Source organism: Pelodiscus sinensis, chromosome 32, assembly GCF_049634645.1.
Source record: "Pelodiscus sinensis isolate JC-2024 chromosome 32, ASM4963464v1, whole genome shotgun sequence".
In the NCBI taxonomy this organism is placed as follows: Eukaryota; Metazoa; Chordata; order Testudines; family Trionychidae; genus Pelodiscus; species Pelodiscus sinensis.
This window is the reverse complement of record NC_134742.1, coordinates 7,603,997-7,627,205: the sequence shown is the minus strand read 5'-3', so window position 1 is coordinate 7,627,205 and position 23,209 is coordinate 7,603,997. Positions and strand designations below refer to the sequence as shown.

Below are 23,209 nucleotides of genomic sequence, written 5' to 3'. Positions count from 1 at the left end.
AGAACAAGGAGTCGTCCCGGGACACTGTAAAGACTCACAAATGTATCTGGGGGTTCAGTGGGGTGAGACAAGCTCCATCTGCCGGGACAAACAGGACACAGGGCGGGAGGGGCTGCGAGCGAGGAGCCATTTCTGAAGCAAAACTGACCCACCTCTTTGGTCCCGCTGAGCGGTGGGATGAACTTCGGGGGGCTTGTACCGCCCAGGGACGCTGTAGGGGGCTCAGTTCCCTGCGGCAGCGCGTTCCCCTGGTTTCTCCTGGCCCTGGTTTAAAGGCACCGCGGCGCGCGCCCTTCCCGGCCCGGCGGCTGCTCCCGCTGCAGCATTTGCGCACCAGGGAAAGGGAAAGCGAAAGCTGCAGCCGCGGGGGAAGTTCCCCTCCCGCCAGGCCTCGCAGGGCGGTAACTGGCCCCTCTTGCCCCTCCGGCTCCGGCCCCAGCAGGAAGGGGGCGCAAGGGGCGGAGGGGACGGGACGGGACGGTCCCGCCCGGCTGCAGCCGCTTTCCGCGGGGGATGGGGCCGGGGAGGGCCCGGCAGGTAGGCTCGTCCCGCGCCCAACCCCCTCGGCCCCTGGTCCCTGGGCTGGGTGCCCGGGGGGGGGGGGGGGGAATTTGCTTCGCCCAGTCCCAAGCCCCCTCCCCGGCCAGCGCCTCGCAGCGCGAGTCCCTGGCCCGCGGGGGAGCGAAACTCGGGCTCCCTGCAGCGCCCCCGCCCCGCGGAGACTGGTCACTAGTCGGGGTGCGCCTGGTGGGGGCGGGGAGTCCTTGCGGGCCCGGCCCCTGCAAAGGGGAAACGCGTCCGGCCCTGCGGGGGACCCGGGGCTCCAGTCCCGCGTGTGTTAAAAGCTGCTGAACGGAGATTTCCTCCTCTGACAGAAAACGAGGGGAGCTGATATTGGGGGTGGCCAGGCCCGGCCCTGCCGTGGGGCGAACTGAGGCGGTGCCAGGCTGGGGGCACTAGGCACTAGGCCCCAGAGTGTAGAAAATTGTGTCTGCTGCTGGTGTGTGTGTGGGTAGCAGAGCAGCGCTATGAGAGGGGCAGAACAGGAAGGAGGCAGAACTGAGACCTTTCAAAGTTTTGGCCCAAGCGAGGGGGTGTCATTTGAGCTCCGCGCTTCAGGTGACAAAATGTTGTGGGCCGCCCTGGGTGTGGCAGAGCAGCTCTGAACAGCTACTGGGAGGGAGGGTGGAGGAGAAATCTATAAATCCCCCCCCCCCCCCACACACACACTCATCTAGTACTGGGATCAGAGTTTAGCATGATCTGTCTAAAGCGACTTAGGAATGTGAAGGACAAGTTGATTATCCAATAAGAAAATGCTTGTTGGAGAGTTGACTGGACACTTCCTTCCCCCCTTGATGCCTCTATCAGATAGATGCAGCAAGGTGGGGGGGGGAGCGGAGGGGGTACTTCAAAACAGCAGCACCACTAGAACCTGGGGCCGGACTCCTGGGCACCACATGGTGCTACCACTTTGGAACACCATGTGCAGCCCAGGACCAGCTGGGGTGTCCCCAGGCTACATGCGATGTTTCAAACCAGCAGTGCCACAAGGAGCCTGGGATCAGTGGGGGACCCCCGAGTTCCACATGACACTTTCGCCTTTGACGTGTAGAACAGCCCTAGGCCAAGGTGCCCTATTTACGTGAAATGCATCAACTATTCAATTAGTCAGTTAGTCGATACTTGACATCCTTAAAGCTGCTAAGGATTTGGTTGTGCCAGGAAAATGGGATGTACCACAAGAACACAATAACTAGGGGTCACCAAATGAAATAAATAGACAGCAGCTTTAAAACAAAAAGATGTTTTTCTTCACACAGTGCACAACTTGTGGAACTCCTTGCCAGAGGATGTTATGAAGGCTAGGACTTTAACAGGGTTCAAAAAAGAGCTAAATACATACATGGAGGATGGATCCACCATAACTACTAGCCAGGATGGGCAGGGTTGGTGTCCCAAGCATCAGTTTCTCAGAAGCTGGGAATGGGCCTCTCACCTTCTCATCCCTGTTGCAGATGAGCCGCCTCCACCCTAATTTAACTAGCACTCACCTTACATTCCCATTTCTGTGTCACTGCCTCGCGTTCACCTCAGGTGTTTGCAGCAGTGAGTTGTAGCTTATGCAAGCTAATGCCCTAACCAATGCATTCGTATTTATGGTGCTTTCAGACTCCTTGTTGTTTTTATTTCCAGTTGTTCTTATGTCAACTGTCCTGCTTAACTTTAAATAACTGCTCTCCTACCTGGTGTTTGTCCTCTTGGTGTATTTAGAGAGACCAATCTCCTTTCCCATCAGCCTTTTTTAGTTAAACTAAAGAAGCCAGGATCCTCGCGTTTTTTCTGTGGAACTTGGAAAAATCTTTTCATGGCAGAAATGATGGTTGTTGTAAAAGAGCTTGAAATACTTTTTTAAAACCAGTTCTCGCAGAGACTTTTGGATAGTGAAATTCAGGGTTGGGGCCTGGTGTCAGTACCTTGTTCACATGGATGCACCTGCTCAGATTTTCTTCAGCCTGGGAAAGAAACATGCAGAGCAGAAGATAACTGGCTGCTCGAAGACCTTGTCAGGCTGTGCACTGTGATATTCTGTGCAGATCAGGAACTTTGCTGGGATTTGCTCTGTGGCACACAGAGCCTGTGAGTCAGACTCAGTGACCCCATGAGGAGCCTCGTAGGATCTTAGTGTTGAATAGGGACAGACTGGATCAGGATCTGACCCTCTCAAAATTGACTTCTGCCCTACATGGCATTGCTCCTCAGAGCCATCTGGCAATGAGAGTTTCCCTGTTGAGTTTGGCAAGGCCTTTCGAACTCTCTTTGGGCCTGCATTGCCCCAGGTTTTTCAGGAGAGCACCAGAGACGTTTCCACTTGGTCTTTTTTGATCAGTTCTCATGCTTGTGCCTAAGAAGGGGTGCCTTAGAGAAGTGAAGGATGAGCGATCTGTGTCCTTGTGTTGCTCCAACTATAAACTTTTCTCAAAGGCTTTGGCAAAAAGACTTACTGGGTGGGTTGTGCTCAGATCCACTGCATCTTCAACGGGTCCCCTTTAAATCCTCTTTATCTATGGCTGGATACAGTTTTGGCTAAAATATTTGATGTGTGCGTGGGGTCCATTTCCCGGGATCAGGAGAAGGCTTTGGAGCGGTGCCGGGAGATCTCCATGGGGTGCTGGACTTGATCAGATGCAGTGTTCAGGAAGTTACTGAAAGTCAGGCAGAAACAGAGAAATGTGCAGCGCCTGGTTTGGTTTGGGCAGTAATGCGCCTGGTCATCATTTTCCATTGTTTCTGTGTCCAGGTTGTCTGAAATCACTGGGAGTGTGCTACACTCAAGACATGTTTGTTGTTGCTGCTGACATCTTATTCCTCCCCCCTGCCTGTTGTCTGGATCCAGTTCCGGTGAGATGGAAGTTCTCTCCGTTGGCTCCTCTCTACACGAATTGATCATTTTCTTCCTAATGCTGTGTGTCCCTGGGCTGGACTCAGGTAGGAATGTCCGTAGCTTCTGCTGCTGCTTACAGGATTGATTGATTTGTTTGATTTCAGCAATTGCCCTGTTTACCTGTTTATATAAAAGTGAACTAAAATTAGCACAAATTGTCCAGTGTCTCAACATCAGTTAAAAACATAAATGAATGATTATGGGTGGAGTGAAATCTTGTAGCCGCCCATAAAACAAAGCCAGCCTGAGTCTGGGTAGAAGCAGGGATTATGTAGCTGTACAACTACAGCGGTGCCACTGTGAAATCTCCCCTGTGGCTGCTAGGGATGTCTGCAGATAACCAGTTAGCACCTTTCCACATGAGGCTTGACAGTTACTGATTAACCAGCAGCCTGGTAGGGGTAGGGGCGTTCCAGCCCGGCTGTTTGGAGCAGCTCCATGCCCCCACTTGCCACATATAGCGCTTAACCAGTTAATGGGGATGTTAGTGATTGATTGAATAATTGTGTGACCACACACAGAATGCATCCGTTACACGACTTTTCTGTACTTCCAGGGGCAGGGCCAGCCCCACTCCCAGGAACTCCCTGCCGCCCTGTGCTGCTGCCTCTGATTCAGAGGCAGCAGCGCAGGGTGACAGCAGCCCCCAATCTCCCCACGACAGAGGCTGCCCTGGCACCCCACGGTTCCCCACATGTCTCTGCCCCTTCTCTCTGTTGTGCTTAAAAGAAGCACCCAGGATCTTTTTCAGGGGGATAAGGCAACACACCACATTTATTGAACATACCTAGATCAATCAGTACTTATCATATGCATGCGATACATCACACTCATGCACTCTCACACACATGCAAGCACACTCCGTCTTCTTGTTACCAAAAGTTGCTTCCCCTAAGTGCACGGGCCAGGTGAGTTAGATGGGGAGGGGTGGAGCCGGGCTTCTGCCAATCCGGATCAATGCTCCCGTGTTGACAAGAGGAAAAGCCGGGGTACCTCTGCGAGATGCCTCCTATTTATCCCTCTCATGCAGCCAATTAGTCATCACCGCGCCTTTCCTAATGCTGCTTCAAAGAGAGTTCTTCCAGGGGCAGGTACTTGCTGCTGGACTCCCAAGGCGTCTATATGTCCAGTCTTCTTAACGAGCTCATTGCACAGGTATTATCTTGGGTCTGGCTCCCAGACCTTCTCCACCCTTGCAACTGCTGCTGGAGGTGCTCACTTTTCATTCTCCATTCACCCCTCATCCATTTCAACAGGACAATCGAGGAAAGGGGAGAGTTCAAAAGACATTTTTTCTTACAAGATCTATATATATATAAAGGAAAGTGTCTCTTAAAACAAAGTTCTAGGAGAAATGTTCCAGAGATTCTATAAGAACACTTAAAGAGATATCTAAAAGGAGAAGATCTTAATACAAAGTGATATGAAAGTGATAATATTACAGGGATTTATCCACATCTCTCTGGAGATACTGTGGCCTTTTGGCAGCAACTAACATATACAGTGATCAACTTCCCTTGCCACCTCTGAGTGTGGAACAGTGTGTGTGGGGGAGGAGGGAGGCAATCAGCTCACGAGAGCCGATACACTCGTGGCTTGAAAGCCGACTTCCCACGTGTACTGACTCCTGCCTGCCCCCTCCCCCTCTGTGCTATTGCCTCTCTGTCAGGGGCAGCAGTGTGGGGGAACAGGCAACTCCATGGGATCTGGTGCTCAAGTTTAAGCCAGCTCCCCCCAAGCACGTGCTCCCTGTGATGGGGGGAGGGGCAGGCAGCTCTGCCGATCCCGTGCGCATGGGCAGCTGTTTTAAAAGCCGGCTCCTCATGGGTACCAGCTCCCATCTCCCCCCACTGCCTCTGACCACAGCGGCAGCATGGAAATGTGGCTGTCCTAACGAGCGGCAGTAGCTGGGCCAGGTGAGCGTCTCCTGCCAACACAGCCCTGTCTACACTGGTGGTTTTAAGGGTGAAACTTACGCTGGCCAGAGAGGTGGATTTTTCACATCCCCGAACGACAAAAGTTTGTAGCACAGACGTGCGAGTGTAGAAAGCACCCACGGCTCTGACTGTGCTGGGGCGGGAGGAGGTGGCAAATTCAGGGAGCAGCTTTCCCAGAGGTGTTACAAAGAGGCAAGTGTCAGAGTTTGAGAGACAAAAGGGCGGAAACACAGACCTGCAAGGGGACAAGACCAGAGAGAGGGGCACAGACACAAAAGCAAAGAACCCAAACAAGAGCCTGTGAGCACAGGGTGACTCTGGGAACAGCTCCAGAGGGAACAATCGAGTCTGTTGTTTAGAAAGGGGTGGGGCTGGTCACTACAAAACTGCTTCTTTTGCTTTTGGTTCCTCCTGCATTGGGAGAAGCAGGACTCGGCACATTCCCTGCAAATAAAAAAGATTTCAGCAAAGAGCGTAGCAGCGTCTGCTCATTTCTGCTTCCAGCAAGCCCCAAAATGGGACTAGCTGCTGAGGCTGAAAAGGGGATCACACGGCGAAATGTCTCCTCTGCCCTTCAGGATCCAAAACTATGGACCTACTGCACCTCGTCAATCCCCTTTCTTCATGTGGCTCTCCCTGAGTGTCCTCCTTAACAGACCCCTTTGCTTCTCAAAATCCTAACCTGCTTGAAAAATGTGAGAACTCCTGGGCTACGTCTATACTGCTTCCTTCTTCCGCAAGACCCTATGCAAATGAAGCACAGATTAGCATATTGCTGCACTTCATTTGCATAATTAATTAGGAGCGGGTTTTGCACAAGAGGTTTTTCCGCAAGAGCCTTTCTTCCCAAAAAAATGAGGAAGAACAGCTCTTTCTCGAGGGGGATTTTGTGCAAAAAGAACTCCCAATGAATTATGGAAATGAAGTGTGGCTATATGCTAATCCGTGCTTCATTTTCATAGGCTTTTGCAGAAGAGGGAAGCAGTGCAGACCTAGCCCCCGAGGGAAAGATTTCAGCCCAGGTTGATAGTTAAACATCTAGTTAATTTTCCTTTCTGAAGAAAGATTCTTTCCCAACTGGTACCCTCACAACATTCTGTAACTTACTTTATATATTTTATAACATTCAAAAAACATTGAAAACTCTTTCAACGAGGAAGCAGCATTTTGGAGCATTTGCTAAAGCAAGGGCATTCGATCTGGAGCGGCTGGTAAGGAAAACGGCAGACAGTATTTCAAATTCCATTAGCACTCCTATCAATTATGGTTATCCCAGTGTATTGTAAAATGTGTGTGTCAGTTCAGGGCACGTTCTAGTGACTGCCAGAGCTCTGCAAAAAAGGCACAGAATAGAAAATACACCCAAAAGTGTCTAATTTAGGGGTGTCATTGATTTAAAGGGAATATGACGCACACTTACTTTTTCTTCTTTGTGCCTTTCGCAGCTCGGTTCTCAGTGATTGGGCCCGATCACCCTGTCACAGCTGTTGTGGGGGAGGAGATCGTGTTACCCTGTCACCTGTCCCCCAGGATGAGCGCTGAGAACATGGAGGTGAGATGGTTCCGACATGAGCTCACTCCCTTTGTGCACCTGTACCGGCGTGGGGAGGAAGAGTTTGGGCAGCAGATGCCCGAGTATCACGGCAGGACGGAGCTTTTGAAAGACGGCATCACAAATGGGAACGTGCACTTGGGAATTCTGAATGTCAGGCCCTCTGACGAAGGACAGTACCGCTGTTCTGTTCAGGAAGGTGACTTTCAGGAAGAAGCTGTACTGGAACTGGAGGTCGCAGGTCAGTAACCTGAGTCTGTCGTCTCTTTAGCTGTCTCCTAGATCCAGGCCCACAGATCTACTCAAGTGTCTCTCTCCCCACATCAAGCACTTAACTCCAAAAGTGAGGTGTCCATGAGACCCTCAAAATAGTCATTGAACAGCCGTTGGGCTAGTGAGACAGAGCATGGTTCTGTAGCCCAATGGTTAGGGCTGTCCCGTGCTAAAAGTAGATTTGTGGTCTAGTCCTCCTGCTCTCATGACTAATTATCTGTCCTGAGTGAAACAACTTCAGCAGGAGGGTGAAAGAGCTTCACACCAGACTACCTCAGAGCCGTGTGGCCAGTGGCAGTGTCCTGTTGAGACCATTTCTTCCTGTTAGGCAGAGGGGGAAGAGGAAACAGGGTCCCCCACATTCAGCAAGGGCTGGAAACGCTGGGATGAACGTCACATGAGAGCTCCCAGCACCAAGGCAGCCAGCCAAAGGGGCTTCGGGGACTGACTCCTGCAGAGCTGTGCCAGGCTGTGGGTCACAAGTGGAGACAAGAGCTTCAATCCAGCTCTGGAATCAAGGGGATGGGAATGGGATGTGCCCCTCGGATCAGCATCTGTTATGGGCCGTGTTAGGCTGCTCCCTGCCTAAATTGTGGGGATCCTGCTCTCAGGTGCTGATCTATCCCCTAACTCAGGTTTTTGTGGACTCCAGTGGTTTTCTAAATGCCTTAAAGTTTAGGCCGTTGGATGTTGCAACACGAATCCTCTTTGTGGATCTGGGGCTTCGTGTTTATCATCCGTGTACCTTTAAATCCCCCTTCACTTCTGCGTTTCCCCAAGCAGCAGGGCTGGTGTCGGTGCTGGTGTCAGTGTGGTACAGGCTTTCTAACCAAATGAAGGACTGGACAGCGGCCCTAGAAGTTAGGAAGTCCCATGTCCTCAGAAGAGAGGGACACTCACAAATGCAGGTTGAACCTCTCTCATCCAGCACCCTCGGGTCCAGACCGGTTCTGAACAAGAGAGTTTTTCAGGAGGTCAATATTGTCGAGCAGCGTTACCAACACGTCCACTGCTTGCTGGGCTGTTAGAAGACATTGAGGAGTAAATTAGAGCTAAAGAACAGCACAGAATATTGAGAGCCAGGGCTGGTGGCTGTAAACAAACTTTCTGAGGCCACGGGAAACTTAGCCGCACCCATGAAAAGTGGACATCTGGGGCTGGCTAACATCATTCCGGACCACGGAGGTTTCCAGAGGAGAGCTTTCTGGATTAGAGAGGTTCACCCTGTATTTGGGCTCTTTTCTGTTTTGCAATATGGAATTGTGGAGTATTTAGGCTGGGGGGGAGGTACTCCATTTTTTCTTAATGATTTTTATATCAACTCTGCACTGTCTGAGCCCAGCTTGCACTCACAGGGATTTCTTCCATGTTTGAAAGTAACCTGCTTTGCTGGATCTGGGCCCTTAGAGGCGCCTCTTCTATCGTGCATCCTGGCTGACACATGAAGGTTCAGCATCAAGCAGGATCCTCTCCATCTTGTGTCTAATTGCCAATGAAAGGTTTAGTCACCAGATTTGCTACTTGGTGTCTTGTGTGCAACTCCCCCAGCCACGACCGTGTTCATTTTCTTTTTATTTGATTGCATATTAAACAAACATTTAAGGTCACCTTGCTAATGAGCCCTTGTTTCAGTATTTTCTCTTCCCTAACTTGCAAATATTTGTATGTTTGTGAATAACTTGGGTGCCACAGGAGCACACTTCTGAACAAGCACACATGACCTCAGTATTGGTGCACAAGACAAAACTCACTCCCCACGTGGATGGAAAATCTTAGAGGGACACTGGAGCTGACCCTCCCGTCCCCACTGCTGTTTTTGAGAACTCATTTAAGTACTTCTTGAAACTGATGAAGTGGACCGGGCCGGGGGGGGGGGGGGGGGGGGCATGAGCACACAGGCTACCGCCTCCTGGCTCCACCTGCCAGTCCCTGCTGCTGCAGCTCTGCTGCCCCAGGCCATTGGACTCCACTTCCTTAGAAATCAATTGAATCTGTGAACTCAGACCTATAAAGCACAGAAATCAGGGAGAAATCTCTTGGGTTCCTTGCCCCCTTTACGTCCTCTCCAAGCCCATCAATCACAACACTCCCCTGTTGTGAAAAGCTTTCACTTCTGCCGCTGAGGTGCAGTGACACTGCACCCTTAACTCAGAATAAGAAACACAATTTGCACTACTTTGCAGATTTTTATTTTGAGTCAATTTCATAATAGCTTATTTCGTCATTTGGTGCTGTCTACACAACGCCAAATCATATATATAGTAGCTCAATGTCTGTGACTCTGTAATGCTGAAATGCTGGCTGTTGCCTCTGGGTGGTGCTGTTGCCTGAGTCACGTCCTTTGCCTCCCGCCATGGCGCTCGGCCGTGGTCCCCATGCAGCACCTCTGTGCTCAGGAGAGAAGACCGATGTGGAGGAGAGACTTGAAAATCCTGTCTTATGATGGATTAATTGGCTAGTTTCAAAATAAACAGCTATTTTGAAATGTCCCTTAACTCTCGTGGAACAAGGATTACAGGGATGCCAAAATAGTGCATCTGTTGTTTCGAAATCTATTTTGAAATAATGGGCACGCTGTTAAGATGCGGAATATGCTATTTCAGGATACCTCCGCTATCCCAAAATAGCGCTGCTGTGTAGACATACCCAGATTGCAATATGGTAACACACAATTGCTTTACAAGCGCTTCAGTCAAGTTTCCTGTCTCCATGAATCTCAGCCATAAAGCCGGGATAGTCAGTCGTATTGAAAATGTCAGTTTTTATACACTAGGCTGTACACTTATCTCGGTGAACACCGATTCTTCTCACTCTAGCTTCAGGCTCTGCGCCTCAGATCTCTGTGGAGGGTTACCAGGACGGAGGGATCCAGATGGTCTGTCACCTGGCTGGGTGGTACCCGGAGCCCGAGGTGCTGTGGAGAGATCTCAGCGGGCAGCGTTTATCTTCCTCAGTGGAAACCAAATCCAGAGATGCCCAGGGGCTCTTTGAAATCAAAAGTTCCCTCGTTGTGACCGAACGCTCCAACCAGAATGTGTCCTGTTCTGTCAGAATTGCCCACTTCAGCCTGGAGAAGGATCCCTCGACTTTCTATATGTCAGGTCAGTGACCACCCAGCCCAAACGCTGCCATCCCCAGCAGGGGAGAGGGAGAGAAATAAAACTCAATTTGCTAAATAACACAAAGGTTAAAATACTTCCTCACAGAAAATTACATTAAGATCCAGTTGAGAGCACAGTTTATGGTAACAGACATTCCAGGGATATTGTAACTGTCCCAGAGAAAAGCAGTTTGAACCTGGGAAAAGGGTTTCGGTTACACTAAAAAGAAATCCCAAAGGATTACTGTCCACAAATGCCCCTGGACAGGGTTATAAAGTGGTATTTCATTTCTGTTTTTGTTAATATGCATTTAAACTTGAAATTAGATTTCTTGTTCTCATGCACTCACTACAGGGCAGGGCTAAGGTAACGACTGGTTGGCTGGACTTTCTGGCTCCCAGTGAACTGGTGGGTCAAACACGAGGCTCCTTGCTCCAGTGACTGTGGAGATGGGGATGTGATCTGCTGAGATCTCTTCAGCCTGAGGAAATTTGTGATGGTTGAGTCTCTGCTCACAGAGGGTCAGGAGCAAGGCTGGGCCAGAGTTTGATCTGTCACCTTTAGCAAACTTCACCCAGGGAAAGGGGCGGCCATAACCACAAAATACTGTGGGTCAGATCCACAGCCTGTCACTGCCGTCAGTAGGATTTGGGTCCGTGCCTATGCCAGGAACTCCTGAGCCCACAGAAGTGAAGAGTTCTGGGCTAAGAATCAGCCCTTTAATCATTTATCTCTGCTCTTAAAGCCTCCCGTTTTCTGTTACTATGAAATTCCCCAGGGGTACAGAAGTTTGTTTCACTTCAGAGTAAGATTTCTGCTGGGAAATGTAACAATACCACAGTTTCTCTCCCTCCCTGTTTTAAATGTATCACTAACTCCATGAAGAGGAAGCTTTTCCTTCCCTCCGTTTCCCCAGACTTGGCTGCTGGGTTAGGTGGTGGGTTCAGAAGACCTTCCTTGCACTCCCTGCCTCGTTCTGTACGTGTTGAGGCCAGGGGTTCAATAGGCACCCTGCTCAACCCAGCCGCATGCTGGGGGAGGTAATTCCAGAGCGTTGACGGCATCTAGACTACGTTTATTTTTGAAAGAGGATATGCAAATTCCGTGGGAATTTTCATATCTTCTTCCGATCGCTTTTTTGAAAATGGGTCTTTGGAAGGTGAAAGTAGTCTGGATACTTTTTTTCCAAATCTTCCTCCCCTTTTTCAAAAACTGCTCTTCCTAAAAAAAGGAGCTTTACACATTTTTTTAAAAAGGGGGGGGTTTTCGTGAAAAAAACACATCCAGACTACTTTCACTTTCGAAAGACCCGCTTTCAAAAAACTGATCAGAAGAAAAGTCCTCTTTTGAAATGAAAACATAGTCTAGACGTGCCCTGAGTGAGGCTGGAGCCCTGGGCGGGACAGTACCATGTGATCATTTAGAGCAGTGGTCCCCAACGTGGTGCCCACGGGCGCCATGGCACCCACTGGGGCATTTATGTGCACCTGCCAAGTGATCAGGGCCGGCCCTGCCCCTGGGCGCCTGGCAGCCCCAAAAGGTTGGGGACCACTGATTTGGAGAGTGTGCTATGAAGCCTGCACACAAAGGGGCCTGGGACAGGGTTCAAACCAGTCTAGGGAGGTTGAGGGGCAGGTGCCCACAGGTGAAGCTGCAGAGAATTACGGGCCAGCTGAAGCTGCACAAATGGAGGCTCCTGGAGTGGAGGAAAACTCTTGCTCTTGCTCTTGCTCTTGCTCTTGCTCTTGCTCTTGCTCTTGCTCTTGCTCTAGCTATGGAGGCTGGAGGCTTCCTGAGATGGGGCAGGGCTGGGGAAAGGCAGGCAGGGCTGAGAGCGCTGGCCTGGCCTCACTCCCAGGCTGCAAGGCCTGAGGGCACTGGGGCTGTGGGGAAGCAGCCAGGGCAAGAGAAGGCAGCAGGCCCATCGTCCCCCCTCCCCCCCCCGGCCAATGTGGGGTGGCCATGTCAGAATCAGTTTGCCCCAAGATAAGGGGCTAGATGATGACTGGCCATGGGTCACTGAGGCAAGGTGGGTCTAGAGCAGGACTGGGCGATCATTTTTAATGGGGGGGGGCACTCCAAGAATTTGGTAAGTGGTCGAGAGCTACACTCTTCCATTGTGCTAGTGCAGGAGGTGGGGGGAGGGGTCTGAGATGGGGGTTGGGGATCTTGGGGTGGGGGGATTGCGGTGTGGGATCTGGGGGGGTGTCGGTGAGGGGGTGATTGTGACCTGGAGGGAGACTGGGGTGCAGGGTCTGGGAGAGGAGTGTGACCTGGGGCAGGGGTTTGGGTTGTGACCTGGGATGGGAGATTGGGGTGCAAGGTACCTTTTCCACTGTGCTGCTGGAGGAGCCCCCCAGCCTCCCTGCATTCTGGGCTCCCCCTTGTCTATCCCAGGTCCAAAGGGTGCCAGCTCTGTCCCATGGAAGGGGTTGGGATGAGGAGCTTGAGCCCTTGATCTCTGGCTCTGGAGGTGGGTACCCTATCCTCTGCGCCACCAGAGATGCCCCCCAACCTCCCTACATTCTGGGCCTGCCGTATCTGTCCTGTGTCCCAAGGGTGCCAGGTCCGTCTATCAACAAGCTCTGAGGTTAGCAGGGAACATTGAGGACCATGGCAAGTGGAGGATGCCGAGGGGTTGGGTGCATTAAGGGGACTGTAGGAGAAATACAGGATGTTAGTGAGTCTTGGGTTTGAGATTTTGAGGTGACGGGGATGTTTGGGGCTGTGGCCAGTGGGACAGAGTTGGTGCAGGAGAGGATTCTGGAGTGTAGGAGGAGAGAGTGCCGGGTCTGGAGGGAGCTGTGACCCGGGGCAGGAGTGCAGGAAGGAGGTGCAGGGTCTGGAAGAAAGTTGTAACCTAGGGCAGGTGGGGGAGCAGGGTTTTGGGTTGTGCTAGGGATAGCGAATTGGGGTGCAAGGTCTGGGAGGGGGCTGTGACCTGAGGAGGGGTGTGGAAGGGGATGTCTGGGAAGGGATACGGGGGCTTGAGCAGAGATGCAGGTTTGGGTTACATGGGGTAACGGGCAGAGGGTTTGGGGAGGGAGCAGCTGGGGTGCCACGGGCAGCTCTGGCAGGGGAGCTCTTACCTGGGTGGCTCCCAGCCAGCAGCCCAGCAGGTTCCTTAGCTGGGTCCCTGCCTGCCCTGCCCTGTGTGTGCTCAGAGCAGCTGCAGGGGCATGTTTGCTGCTGTGAACACTGGCGGTGAGGGGGGAGGCCACTTCACATGCTGCCTGTCCAGTAAACAGTCAGCTGCTATTGGCTGGAAATTGGCCAATGGGAGCTACTGGGGGGGGGGGGGCTGTGTGAGAAGCCTCCCACCCTCTCCCCAGGCTCTCAGCATTCACAGAAGCTTATGGCCCTGCAGCCGCCTGCTCCACTGAGTGCCCAGCGGGGTTGGGGCAGGCAGGGAGCCAGCTGAGGCTCTTGTGGGCCAGATCCAGCTCACAGATGATTTTATGCCCAACTTTGCTCTAGTCAGTCCCCTTCTGTCTGTGCTCTGGTTGGGCGCAGCATCGTGGGCAGTGAGAGCAGGAGAGACAGGCCCCTGCTGTCCGTTCTAGAGCCCCCTCCCCCCCCAGCAGCCGGGAGCTGCCAGCTGCAGCAATCGCCGGGAAAGCTCAGCTTTGTCCCTCTGCCCTTGAGCAGGAGTGTGGGGATGTCACGTGTGCAGCACCAGGGGGTGTGAGCGGGTGGAGCAGGCTCAGTTGGGCACGATCTTCAGACAGTGAAGCTGCTGGACTCTCAGAACTCTCCCGCGTGTGCACAAACAACAGCTTTTCAGAGGCTCAGTGCTTGGCCGGTTGTTGGGTGGATTTTCCCAGGGAAAAGGCGCATCCCTGCCACCAGGTTGCCCATTACTTCATCTCACGTCTCTGCTCCAACACTCAGGCCACTGACGTTTCTCCTAGAAAAGCTCAGTGGATGTTTTTGAAATGTCAGAACACGCTGTTATTCCCTGCCCCCGTTCTCAGAACCAGTTCTCACAGTTTGGCTGAAACTTGTCAATAAAGTTCAGTCTGGGGCAGCCGCCCAGCGTGGAACTTTTCTGCCAAGATGCTTGAAATCTGGCAAAGTCTTGAGCAACTGAAGAGTGGGTCCTACAACGGGAAGTGCCGAGCAACATTTATAACAGGTGATGTGACCAGCCCCAGAGAGAAGCAGGGAGAGGAGGTGACGGGGGTGGGGTTGCAACCACATTAGATAGTATTGAATGGTGTATTAAATACTATCGAAAGTCTTCTTCTTTGCCTTTGGCTCCCAATGGGAGCCTAGACTGTCAACAATTTCTTTCCAAGCCTCTCTGTCTTGTGCCACCTTTTCTAATTCTCTCCAGCTTCTATTCGTTTTCCTCATATTCACATCTAGGTCTCTTCTCCAACTAATCTTTGGCCGTCCTCATCCCCTTTTTCTTGCTGAAAGACGAGGAATCGTCAGTTCAGTATCCTTTCAGGTTTGGCTGCCCCGCATCATAATCCCTCTTTGAGGACCTTTTTTAGTCAAGGAAGGCTGGCTTGCTATTCAAATTGAAACTGTTGATGTTTTTGTAGCATATGTTTATTTTTACAGGATGGGGTTGCTAGCCCCATGCCCAACCCTCCTTAGTCACCTCTTACGATATGCTTGGAAGGGTACAGAGGTCCTATTCTTACTTCCCCATAGGGCCCTGGGAACCTCACGGGGTACTATTGAAAGTGAACCAAATCTCTTAAAATTGATTTCTGCCAGTTTGTACATTGCAGGGAGCCATTTTTTTCTACATGCATTTCACACAAATCTTGGTGTGATGCATTTTCTTACAATAAAAATACTCAGCCTGTTGCTACTGTGTCCAAGCTAGTCTGTGCTTTGTATTTCAGACTCCTTTTTCCCAAGAGCCTCTCTCTGGATGGTGGGCTGGAGCGTGACCTTGGTGATTTTGTTGGTGTTCGTCTGCCTGGCTTGGTTTCTGTTTAGATTAACAGGTAAAGCTCGAAGCGGGGAAATAAAAAGTAACCAGAATTTTTCTCTTTAGAAAAGACAGTTTGGATGTTTCTACATGAGAACGTTACCCCAACTTACGGCATGAATGTGAACTGACTGTGTGAAACCAATGCAGATCTCTGTGTGGACATACCAATTTAAGAGGAGTTTGTTTCAGGATAGATGAAACATGTTCCCTCTCATTGTAAAGAAAGCCTAAAACTAGGTTTGCAGCAGTTGAATTAGATTGAAAATGGAACCTGAAACCATTAAGTTCCCAACTCCCTTTGACATTCAATGTGATTTGGTTCCTAACTCCTCTAGACGCCTCTACAGATCCCTGCCTTCTGGTGTGTTTGAGGTTCATTTCCACTGTATTCAAAAGATTATTCCAGGGTCAATGAACAGCTCATCACTGCTGTTGCGGCAGGCGCTGTTAGATGGTGTCCGTATTCTGAGTCATCCATGTCTTGTGGTTTTGAATGTGTGAGCAAATGTTCGGTGTTGGGGCAGACTGACACTGCTGCTCCTCATACCCTCGGAAGAGGAGGGAGCAGAACAGGAAACAGATGAGTTTCCTCGTTGTCTTGGTCTCAGGTCAGACTCAGTTCTCAAGGCACCAAGTGTTGAGGTTCTCTAGGAAGCAAATGTGATGGATCCATGGGATCGGTGTTAAGTCCCAGCTGAGTCTTGCAGGAAGCTCTTTAGCCAGATCCCAGAGGGGTGTTGCTCGTCCTTCAGAGTCGGTCCCTCAGCCCCACCACCTCCTCAGCTGGGCCTCTGAGATATGCTCTTGGGATGTACCTGTGTGGGCTCTAATTCATCCCAACAAGAATTTGCTTTGGCAAGAAACAGCCTTTTCCAAACAGAGCAGGATTTGTTCGTCATCTGGCCTCCATCCCTGGCCTTCCCTGTGGGCCAAGCCTGGGTGTGAGGTGACGTTCCTAAAAGAAACACCTGCCCGGGTGCGGTTTGTGACCATCACTGGTCTAGGATCAGGTCTCTGTGCCAACAAATCATATGACACTTAGATGTACCCAGACTCTGGGACACTGATTTTTGTGTCTTCTGGGAACCAACCTGCAAGCTGCTGGAGAGCTGCAATGACATGGCAGAAGGGCAGCCTGGTCATTACTTGAGGTCTCCTAGTGGAAAGGTTCCTTTAAATCTAGATGAATTGAAAAAGTCTCCAAATAAATGTGTTAGTTTTCTGTTGTAGGGAAACATCTCGACACCATCAGTAAGGGTATGTCTACACTACAGCACTAATTCGAACTAACTTAATTCAAATTAGTTAATTCGAACTAAGCTAATTTGAATTAGTGCATCTAGACGTAAAAACTAGTTCGAATTAGCGTTTTCCTAATTCGAACTAGCATGTCCACATTGAGTGGACCCTGAACCGAGGTTAAGGATGGCTGGAAGCAGTGCCCGCAGGGCATCAGATTAGGACTTAGAGCATGGAGCTGCTGTCACAGGCTAGCCAAGGGCTGTGCTTAAAGCGACCCGACCCCCAACCCAGGCAGACAGTTCTCAGGGGTTCCCCGCTTGCTTGTCTAACTCGATGAGGGACTGCAAAGCAGTCCTGGCTTGGAGTGCCCTGAATGCCCACACTCGGCACATCACAGCACTCGGCCATCAGCCCGGCTGCACTTGCTGCAGGCTGCCACCCGGGGGGTGTCAATCGGGGGGCTGCAGGAGAGCTTCCCCCCCGAGGAGCCCGCAGAGCCACCCCAGTCCTCCCCATCGGGGGCTCGTATCCTATTCCTCCCTCACCTCCTTCCACTTACCCCTCCCTAGCCCCCCTTCCTGATGTACAAAATAAAGGACATGTATGTTCCAAAATAGAAACTCTTTATTGAACTAAACTGGGGGAGACTGAGAAAAGAAGGTGGGAGAGGGGAGGGTAACTAAAATGATCAGGGGTTTGGAACAGGTCCCATATGAAGAGAGGCTAAAGAGACTGGGACTTTTCAGCTTAGAAAAGAGGAGACTGAGGGGGGATATGATAGAGGTCTATAAAAGCATGGGTGGTGTGGAGAGGGTGCATAAAGAAAAGTTCTTCATGAGTTCCCATAATAGAAGGACTAGAGGACACCAAATGAAATGAATGGGTAGCAAGCTTCAAACTAGTAAGAGAAAGTTGTTCTTCACAAAGCAAATAGTCAACCTATGGAACTCCTTGCTGCAGGAGGCTGTGAAGGCTAGAACTAGAACAGAGTTTAAAGAGAAGGGAGATCAATTCATGGAGGTGGGGTCCATGGAGTGGTATTAGCCAGGTGGTAGAAATGGTGTCCCTGGCCTCTGTTTGTGGAAGGCTGGAGATGGATGGCACAAGACAAATGGCTTGGTCATTGTCTTCGGTCCATCCCCTCCAGGGTACCTAGTGTTGGTTGCTGTCGGCAGACAGGCTACTGGGCTAGATGGACCTTTGGTTTGACCCAGTACGGCCATTCTTATGTTTTTATGTTCTAAGCTCAGGGGTCAGGGTCGGGGTCTCACTCGACCACCTTGATTTTCATGCAAACCTGCTGCTTGGTGGCCAGGCTGGCAGGTATCCTGCCCTATACGGCCACTTTCCTGTGCCTAGTGCGGAGGTTTTGGACGTTGGAGGCTTCCCCCCAAACCTTGATGAGGTCCACGATGTCTGCACTAGACTAGACCAGGCGGGCGCCTGCCTCTTGCAGCCCCGGGCAAGCTCCCGGGAGCCGCCAGCCTGGTCCCAGGAAGAAGCAGAGGGCTGGGTGGCAGCGGGTGGCTGGCTCGTGCCATGCCAGGTGCAGGGTCTGCTGTCTGTGTGCTGGCAGGCTTGCACCTGGCACGGGCACCGTGGAAGGGGGGCAGACGAGTTTCCCTGGTGGTGCCTAGAGTGGCCACCAGGGCAAGCTGGGGAGGGCTAGCCTCCCACTAGTTCGAATTAAGTGGCTACACAGCCCTTAATTCGAACTACTTAATTCGAACTAGGCGTTAGTCCTCATAGAATGAGGTTTACCTAGTTCGAATTAAGCGCTCCGCTAGTTCGAATTGAGTTCGAACTAGCGGTTTGTATGTGTAGCGCTTATCAAAGTTAATTCGAACTAACGGCTGTTAGTTCAAATTAACTTTGTAGTGTAGACATACCCTAAGTTCCTTCCTTCTCCTGGGAGGACCAGTTTTCTGTTATGGAAGATTTTGACATGGATGTCACAATGACAATGTGACAACCCTAAGCAATACTGCCCATGCTAATTGTGTAACTAGTTACTGAAATAATAGGGTAGGAAGCCAACACTGTGCTAGTGTCTTGTGGGGAAGGGGGGTTGTGCACTGGATGCTTGTGGCAGAAATGTGTCCATACAGAGAATGTCAGGGGGGCTGGTGGCAGCTCAGAAGATAAGTAAAGATGCGGCCACTGGGGCCAGTATCATGTACCGTCAGTGCCCACAACCTCGGCTTGTAGGAACTTTGTGAGTCAAAATTGTTACCTTTTGCCAGACTCCAGGCTGGAATGCTGGAAATGGGGAGACACAGCTCACACCCCTCACACAACTGCACCAGTGTGAAAAGTGACTTGCTGTGACTCCCTAGGCCTGTATGGACACAAAACAATGCCCAGGACATCAGCGTCAGTGATCAGTAGCTGGGGGCCTGCGGTCGTTAATTTCACACAAGAGATTTTACAACCTGGCCTCTTTCTCTTTATTATTTAGGTAAAATTCGCACAGAGCTAGGTAAGGACCTTTTTGTTGTTTGTTTTATTTCTCCCTCTGATTCAGTCTTTTCTGCAATAGTGAACCTTTTTGATTCTACATTTGTCTGGTTTAATTCTCCTTCCCATTTCTGTGTTGACTTTCAGAGTGGAGGAGAGCCCTACTTGATGCAGGTAATTACAAATGTCTAATCAATGGGTGACCCTGCTCTGTCACTGTGTAAGAAGGTGAAAATATAATAAACAGAATAGAGTATGTTCCTGGTGGGAAAAGAGAAGGTGCTGAATAAGGGATCTTTTGGAAAAGGCTTTATTTTCCGAAAGATCCGCGTCTAGACCGGTGCTTTTTTCCAGCAAAGCTCTGTGCCAGAAAAAAGCGGCAGCCATTTTTATGCTAATGAAGTGGGGGAGATTTAAATCCCCGCTTCATTAGCAATTGCGATACGTCTAATTTGCATCCCTTTTACGAAAAAGGGATGCAATCTAGACGTAGCCCTGCTCTTGTAGAAGCCCATAATTCTCTGTCTGCCCCTGATGACTAGCCGTAGACATTTAATTAGGGGTCTGTTGACTCACGTCATTATCTTCGGCTCTCAGACTTGGCAGGATGGAGCCAAAGTCAGGCCAGTGTCAGCAAGAGACGTCCAAGCTCCAGGGCTTTCAATACAAGGGAGGAAGGGTGCATCAGGGGAGAGCTAGTTGTGACCATGTAACTGATAAGTCTCAGAGGGTATGTCTACACTACCCTCCTAGTTCGAACTATGAGGGGTAATGTAGTCATACGGAGTTGCAAATGAAGCCCGGGATTTGAATTTCCCAGGCTTCATTTGCAACTCTGTATGACTACATTACCCCCCCTAGTTTGAACTAGGGGGGTAGTGTAGACATACCCAGAAGGAGTCACTGTATTAGTCTGTAAAGACAACAAGGTGGGGGGAGGCACGAGAAAGACACAAGGGGTCACATGCCCCCAGCACTGTGGGAGGGAGAGGAAAGGGGCTGGCCTGTGGGGCCACTGGTGGGAGGGGCTTGGTGGGTCAGCAGGGGTCTGGCCTCCCCACACTAAGCAGCAGCAGTGGGAGACGCAGAGGGATGGGGCCAGGGGAGCAGAGTGAGCTGGGGTCACTTGCTCTGTCTCTCTCTCCTGCTGCTGTTGAATGGGGGAGGGGCAGACTCCCACTGCTGCTACTGCTCCCCCCCCCCCCCAATGCTGCTATTTCCCTGGGGCTGCCTCAGTGGGAGAAGAGGCAGAGCAGAGACAGAGCAGGGAGGGGGCAGAGCAGTGGCAGCGGGAGGCGCAGCCTGTGCTGGAGGGGGGTTGTCACAGCCCTTCTCTGGGCTGGGGGGGGGCCATGTGGCTGGCGGCCTCCAAGTCCCCCCACACCAGTCACCTCTGCAGGGCCCCTGATCCCCACCCAGGGACAGATGGTGCCCGAGGGGGAAGATTGAGTCTCAGGACGGGTCAGTAAATCTCCGGGCTCTGTCACTGGCCGGTGGGATGAACCTCAGGGGCTGGGCCGAGACCTCAGGGCTGCTCCCCACTCAGAGCCGGGCGCCCTTGGAGGCAGGAGAGTCCCTGAGTCACTGCCCAGCTGGGGCAGATTCTGTCCCTGACGCCATCGACCCCCCAGGGCCGAGCTCTGCCCCTCACGCTCTGATTCTCCCCCAGCCAACGTGACTCTGGATCCAGACACGGCGCATCCCCTGCTCGTCCTGTTGGAGGATGGGAAACGTGTGAGATGGACACTCACAGAACAGCCACGGCCCGACACCCCGGAGAGATTTGACTATTGGGAATGTGCACTAGGCTGTGAGGGCTTCACTTGGGGGAGACATTACTGGGAAGTGGAGGTGGGGGACAGGCGAGAGTGGGCTGTGGGGGTGGCCAGAGAGTCTGTGAGCAGGAAGGGAGAGATCAGCCTGAGCCCCAGAGAGGGGATCTGGGCTGTGGGGTGGTGGTTGGATCAGTTCCAGGCTCTCACTGACCCTGTGACCCTCCTGCCCCTGAGCCCCCCCAGCAGGATCCGGGTTTGTCTGGACTGTGACCGGGGGCAGGTGACATTTATCGATGCTGGAACCGAGGCCTCGATCTTCACTTTCCTGCTGGGCTCCCTCCCTGGGGAGAGAATCCGACCCTGGATCTTGGTGTGGGACACAGACACTGAGCTCCGACTGTGTCCCTGACATCAGCCCCTCTGGCCTCACACACCCCAGTCTGTGTGACTCCAGAGGACTCCCCTGTACCCAGCCCTTGGCTCCTCATCTCTATGGTTCCTGAACCCTCCCCCTCCCTTCCGAGAGCAGCGGGAGGAGCAGAGTTGGGGGATGGGCAGGGCTAAGGACAGGCAGAGATGGGAGCTGGGCAGGGGCAGAACTAACAGCCAGACTTGGGGCAGGTGGAGGTGGGGGCTGGGCACAGGCAGAGGTGAAGGTTGAGTTGGGGACAGGTGAAGGTGGGGGGGGGGGGCAGGACACAGAATTAACCATCAGGCTTGGGGAGAAGCTGGAGGCTCTGCAGCAGCAGGAGGCGATTTGCAGAGATTTGGGCCCATTGGCACAGCCAGAGGGGAAGGGGTAAATTCAGGACAAACAATGGGACCACATCAGAGGCCCATCCCTTGCCCCAATCTTGGGGTCACTGGGCACATTCTTGGGGGGAGGCTCTCTAGGCCCTGCCTGAGGTTTGTCACCCCCTGCCTAACCACTTCATGTCGAGCTGACCCTTCAGAGTCTCACATGCTGAGACCCCCCGTCTCCCAGAGCTCTGCGTCAAAGTGATCTCTGTCTGGAGACACGCACAGGCCCAGAGACTCTTCACACAAGTCCCACCCCACAGTGCTCAGTCACTTCACCACACAAAGCACAAGACAGGTCAGGTCACACAAATCGACCAACCCAATGGCTCTGCCCCTCACTTTCTTGCCTCCACCCTCCACCTTGGGGCTCTGGGGGCCAGCTGGGCTCAGGAAAGCAGCCGGCCCTGGCTCCTGAAGCTGCTGCCTGCTGGGAACGTTGCTCTCCCCTGCAGAGCTGGAGACAAGGAGCGAGCTCCAGGCAGGGGCTGGGCTATTGCAACGCTGAACGGCGCTGCCTGGAATTGTAGCTGCCCAGAAAATCCCTGGCATGACGCTGTGAGCCCCCAGCCTGAGTGATGGGGGATGGGAGTGTCTGGGACAAGCCAGCAGGCCCGGCAGGAAGCTGCCTGAGCTAGTCTATGGGGGACGCTCACCAGAGGGGAATTGTATGAGGAATCCAGGCCCCTCTCACCTCAGTTTGGGATAATGCTGGTTACTGATACCGTGTATCTTGCAAACTGTTTACATTGATACTAGGAACTTCCCATATCTCAGGTGTGACCACAGATGTACGGAGCCTTCCTTTGTAAGCTGTGCACCCGGAACCTTATCTGAAGTGTTTCCTTTAATAAATGTTCTTCGAGTGGTGTCACCGTGGGAGCTCCCCTGTGATGTCGGATCATCCCAGCACCGCAGATGGGAGTTTTCATTAGTAGTAGTTAGTCGGACCGTGCATGTACAGTTAGCGCCTCGTGCTGTTCTTGCCGTTTTGCTCACTCGCACGGTCTGCCCCTGCCAGTTCCTTCTTTGCCCTTGGAGTGAGCTCTTCTCCTCAGGAGCTTTTTCTAGTCAGAGATAGTTTAGTTGTTAGTTTATACATACATAGTTTTTCTAGTTTTCTCAGTTAAGTCATAGAATCGTAGAACCATAGAGCTGGAAGTGACCTCAGAAGGTCATCAAGTCCAGCCCCCTGCCCAAGGCAGGACCAATTCCAACTAAATCAATCCTGCCAGGGCCTTGTCAAGCCGGGACTTAAACACCTCTAGGGATGTAGACTCCACCCCCTCCCTAGGGAACCCATCCCAGTGCTTCACTACCCTCCTAGGGAAATAGTTTTTCCTAATCTCCAACCTGGACCTCTCCCACCACAACTTGAGACCATTGCTCCTTGTTTTGCATCCGTCCCTACTGTGAACAGCCTTTCTCCATTCTCTTTGGAACTTCCCTAAATAGTTATAGTAGTAGTAAAATGTGGGAGGCACACCGGGGCAGTCGACAAATGCCTTTAATATCGACCGCGGAGTGTCTAGACTGCCACGCTGTGGCAACAAACAGCTGATTGGCACAGCGCGGCAGCCATTTTAATTTAACTGAAGCAGTGATTATTTAAATCGCCGCTTCATTTTCCTATGCCAGGTAGCCTAATCTACATGCCTCTGCCTAGACATAGCCTTGT

General features: G+C 51.8%; 1 protein-coding gene across 1 annotated transcript; it reads left to right on the top strand.

Annotated features, from left to right (window-relative positions):
* Nucleotides 1-400: 400 nt before the first annotated feature.
* On the top strand, nt 401-21,367 carry LOC102455574 (butyrophilin subfamily 1 member A1-like). The gene is made up of 8 exons (XM_075914059.1): nt 401-537; nt 3,302-3,489; nt 6,828-7,175; nt 10,024-10,308; nt 15,168-15,272; nt 18,960-18,980; nt 19,106-19,132; nt 20,628-21,367. Exons 2-8 carry the CDS (start codon nt 3,408-3,410, stop codon nt 21,140-21,142), a joined length of 1,383 nt encoding a protein of 460 aa, XP_075770174.1. The 5' UTR covers nt 401-537; nt 3,302-3,407; the 3' UTR covers nt 21,143-21,367.
* Nucleotides 21,368-23,209: the final 1,842 nt, after the last annotated feature.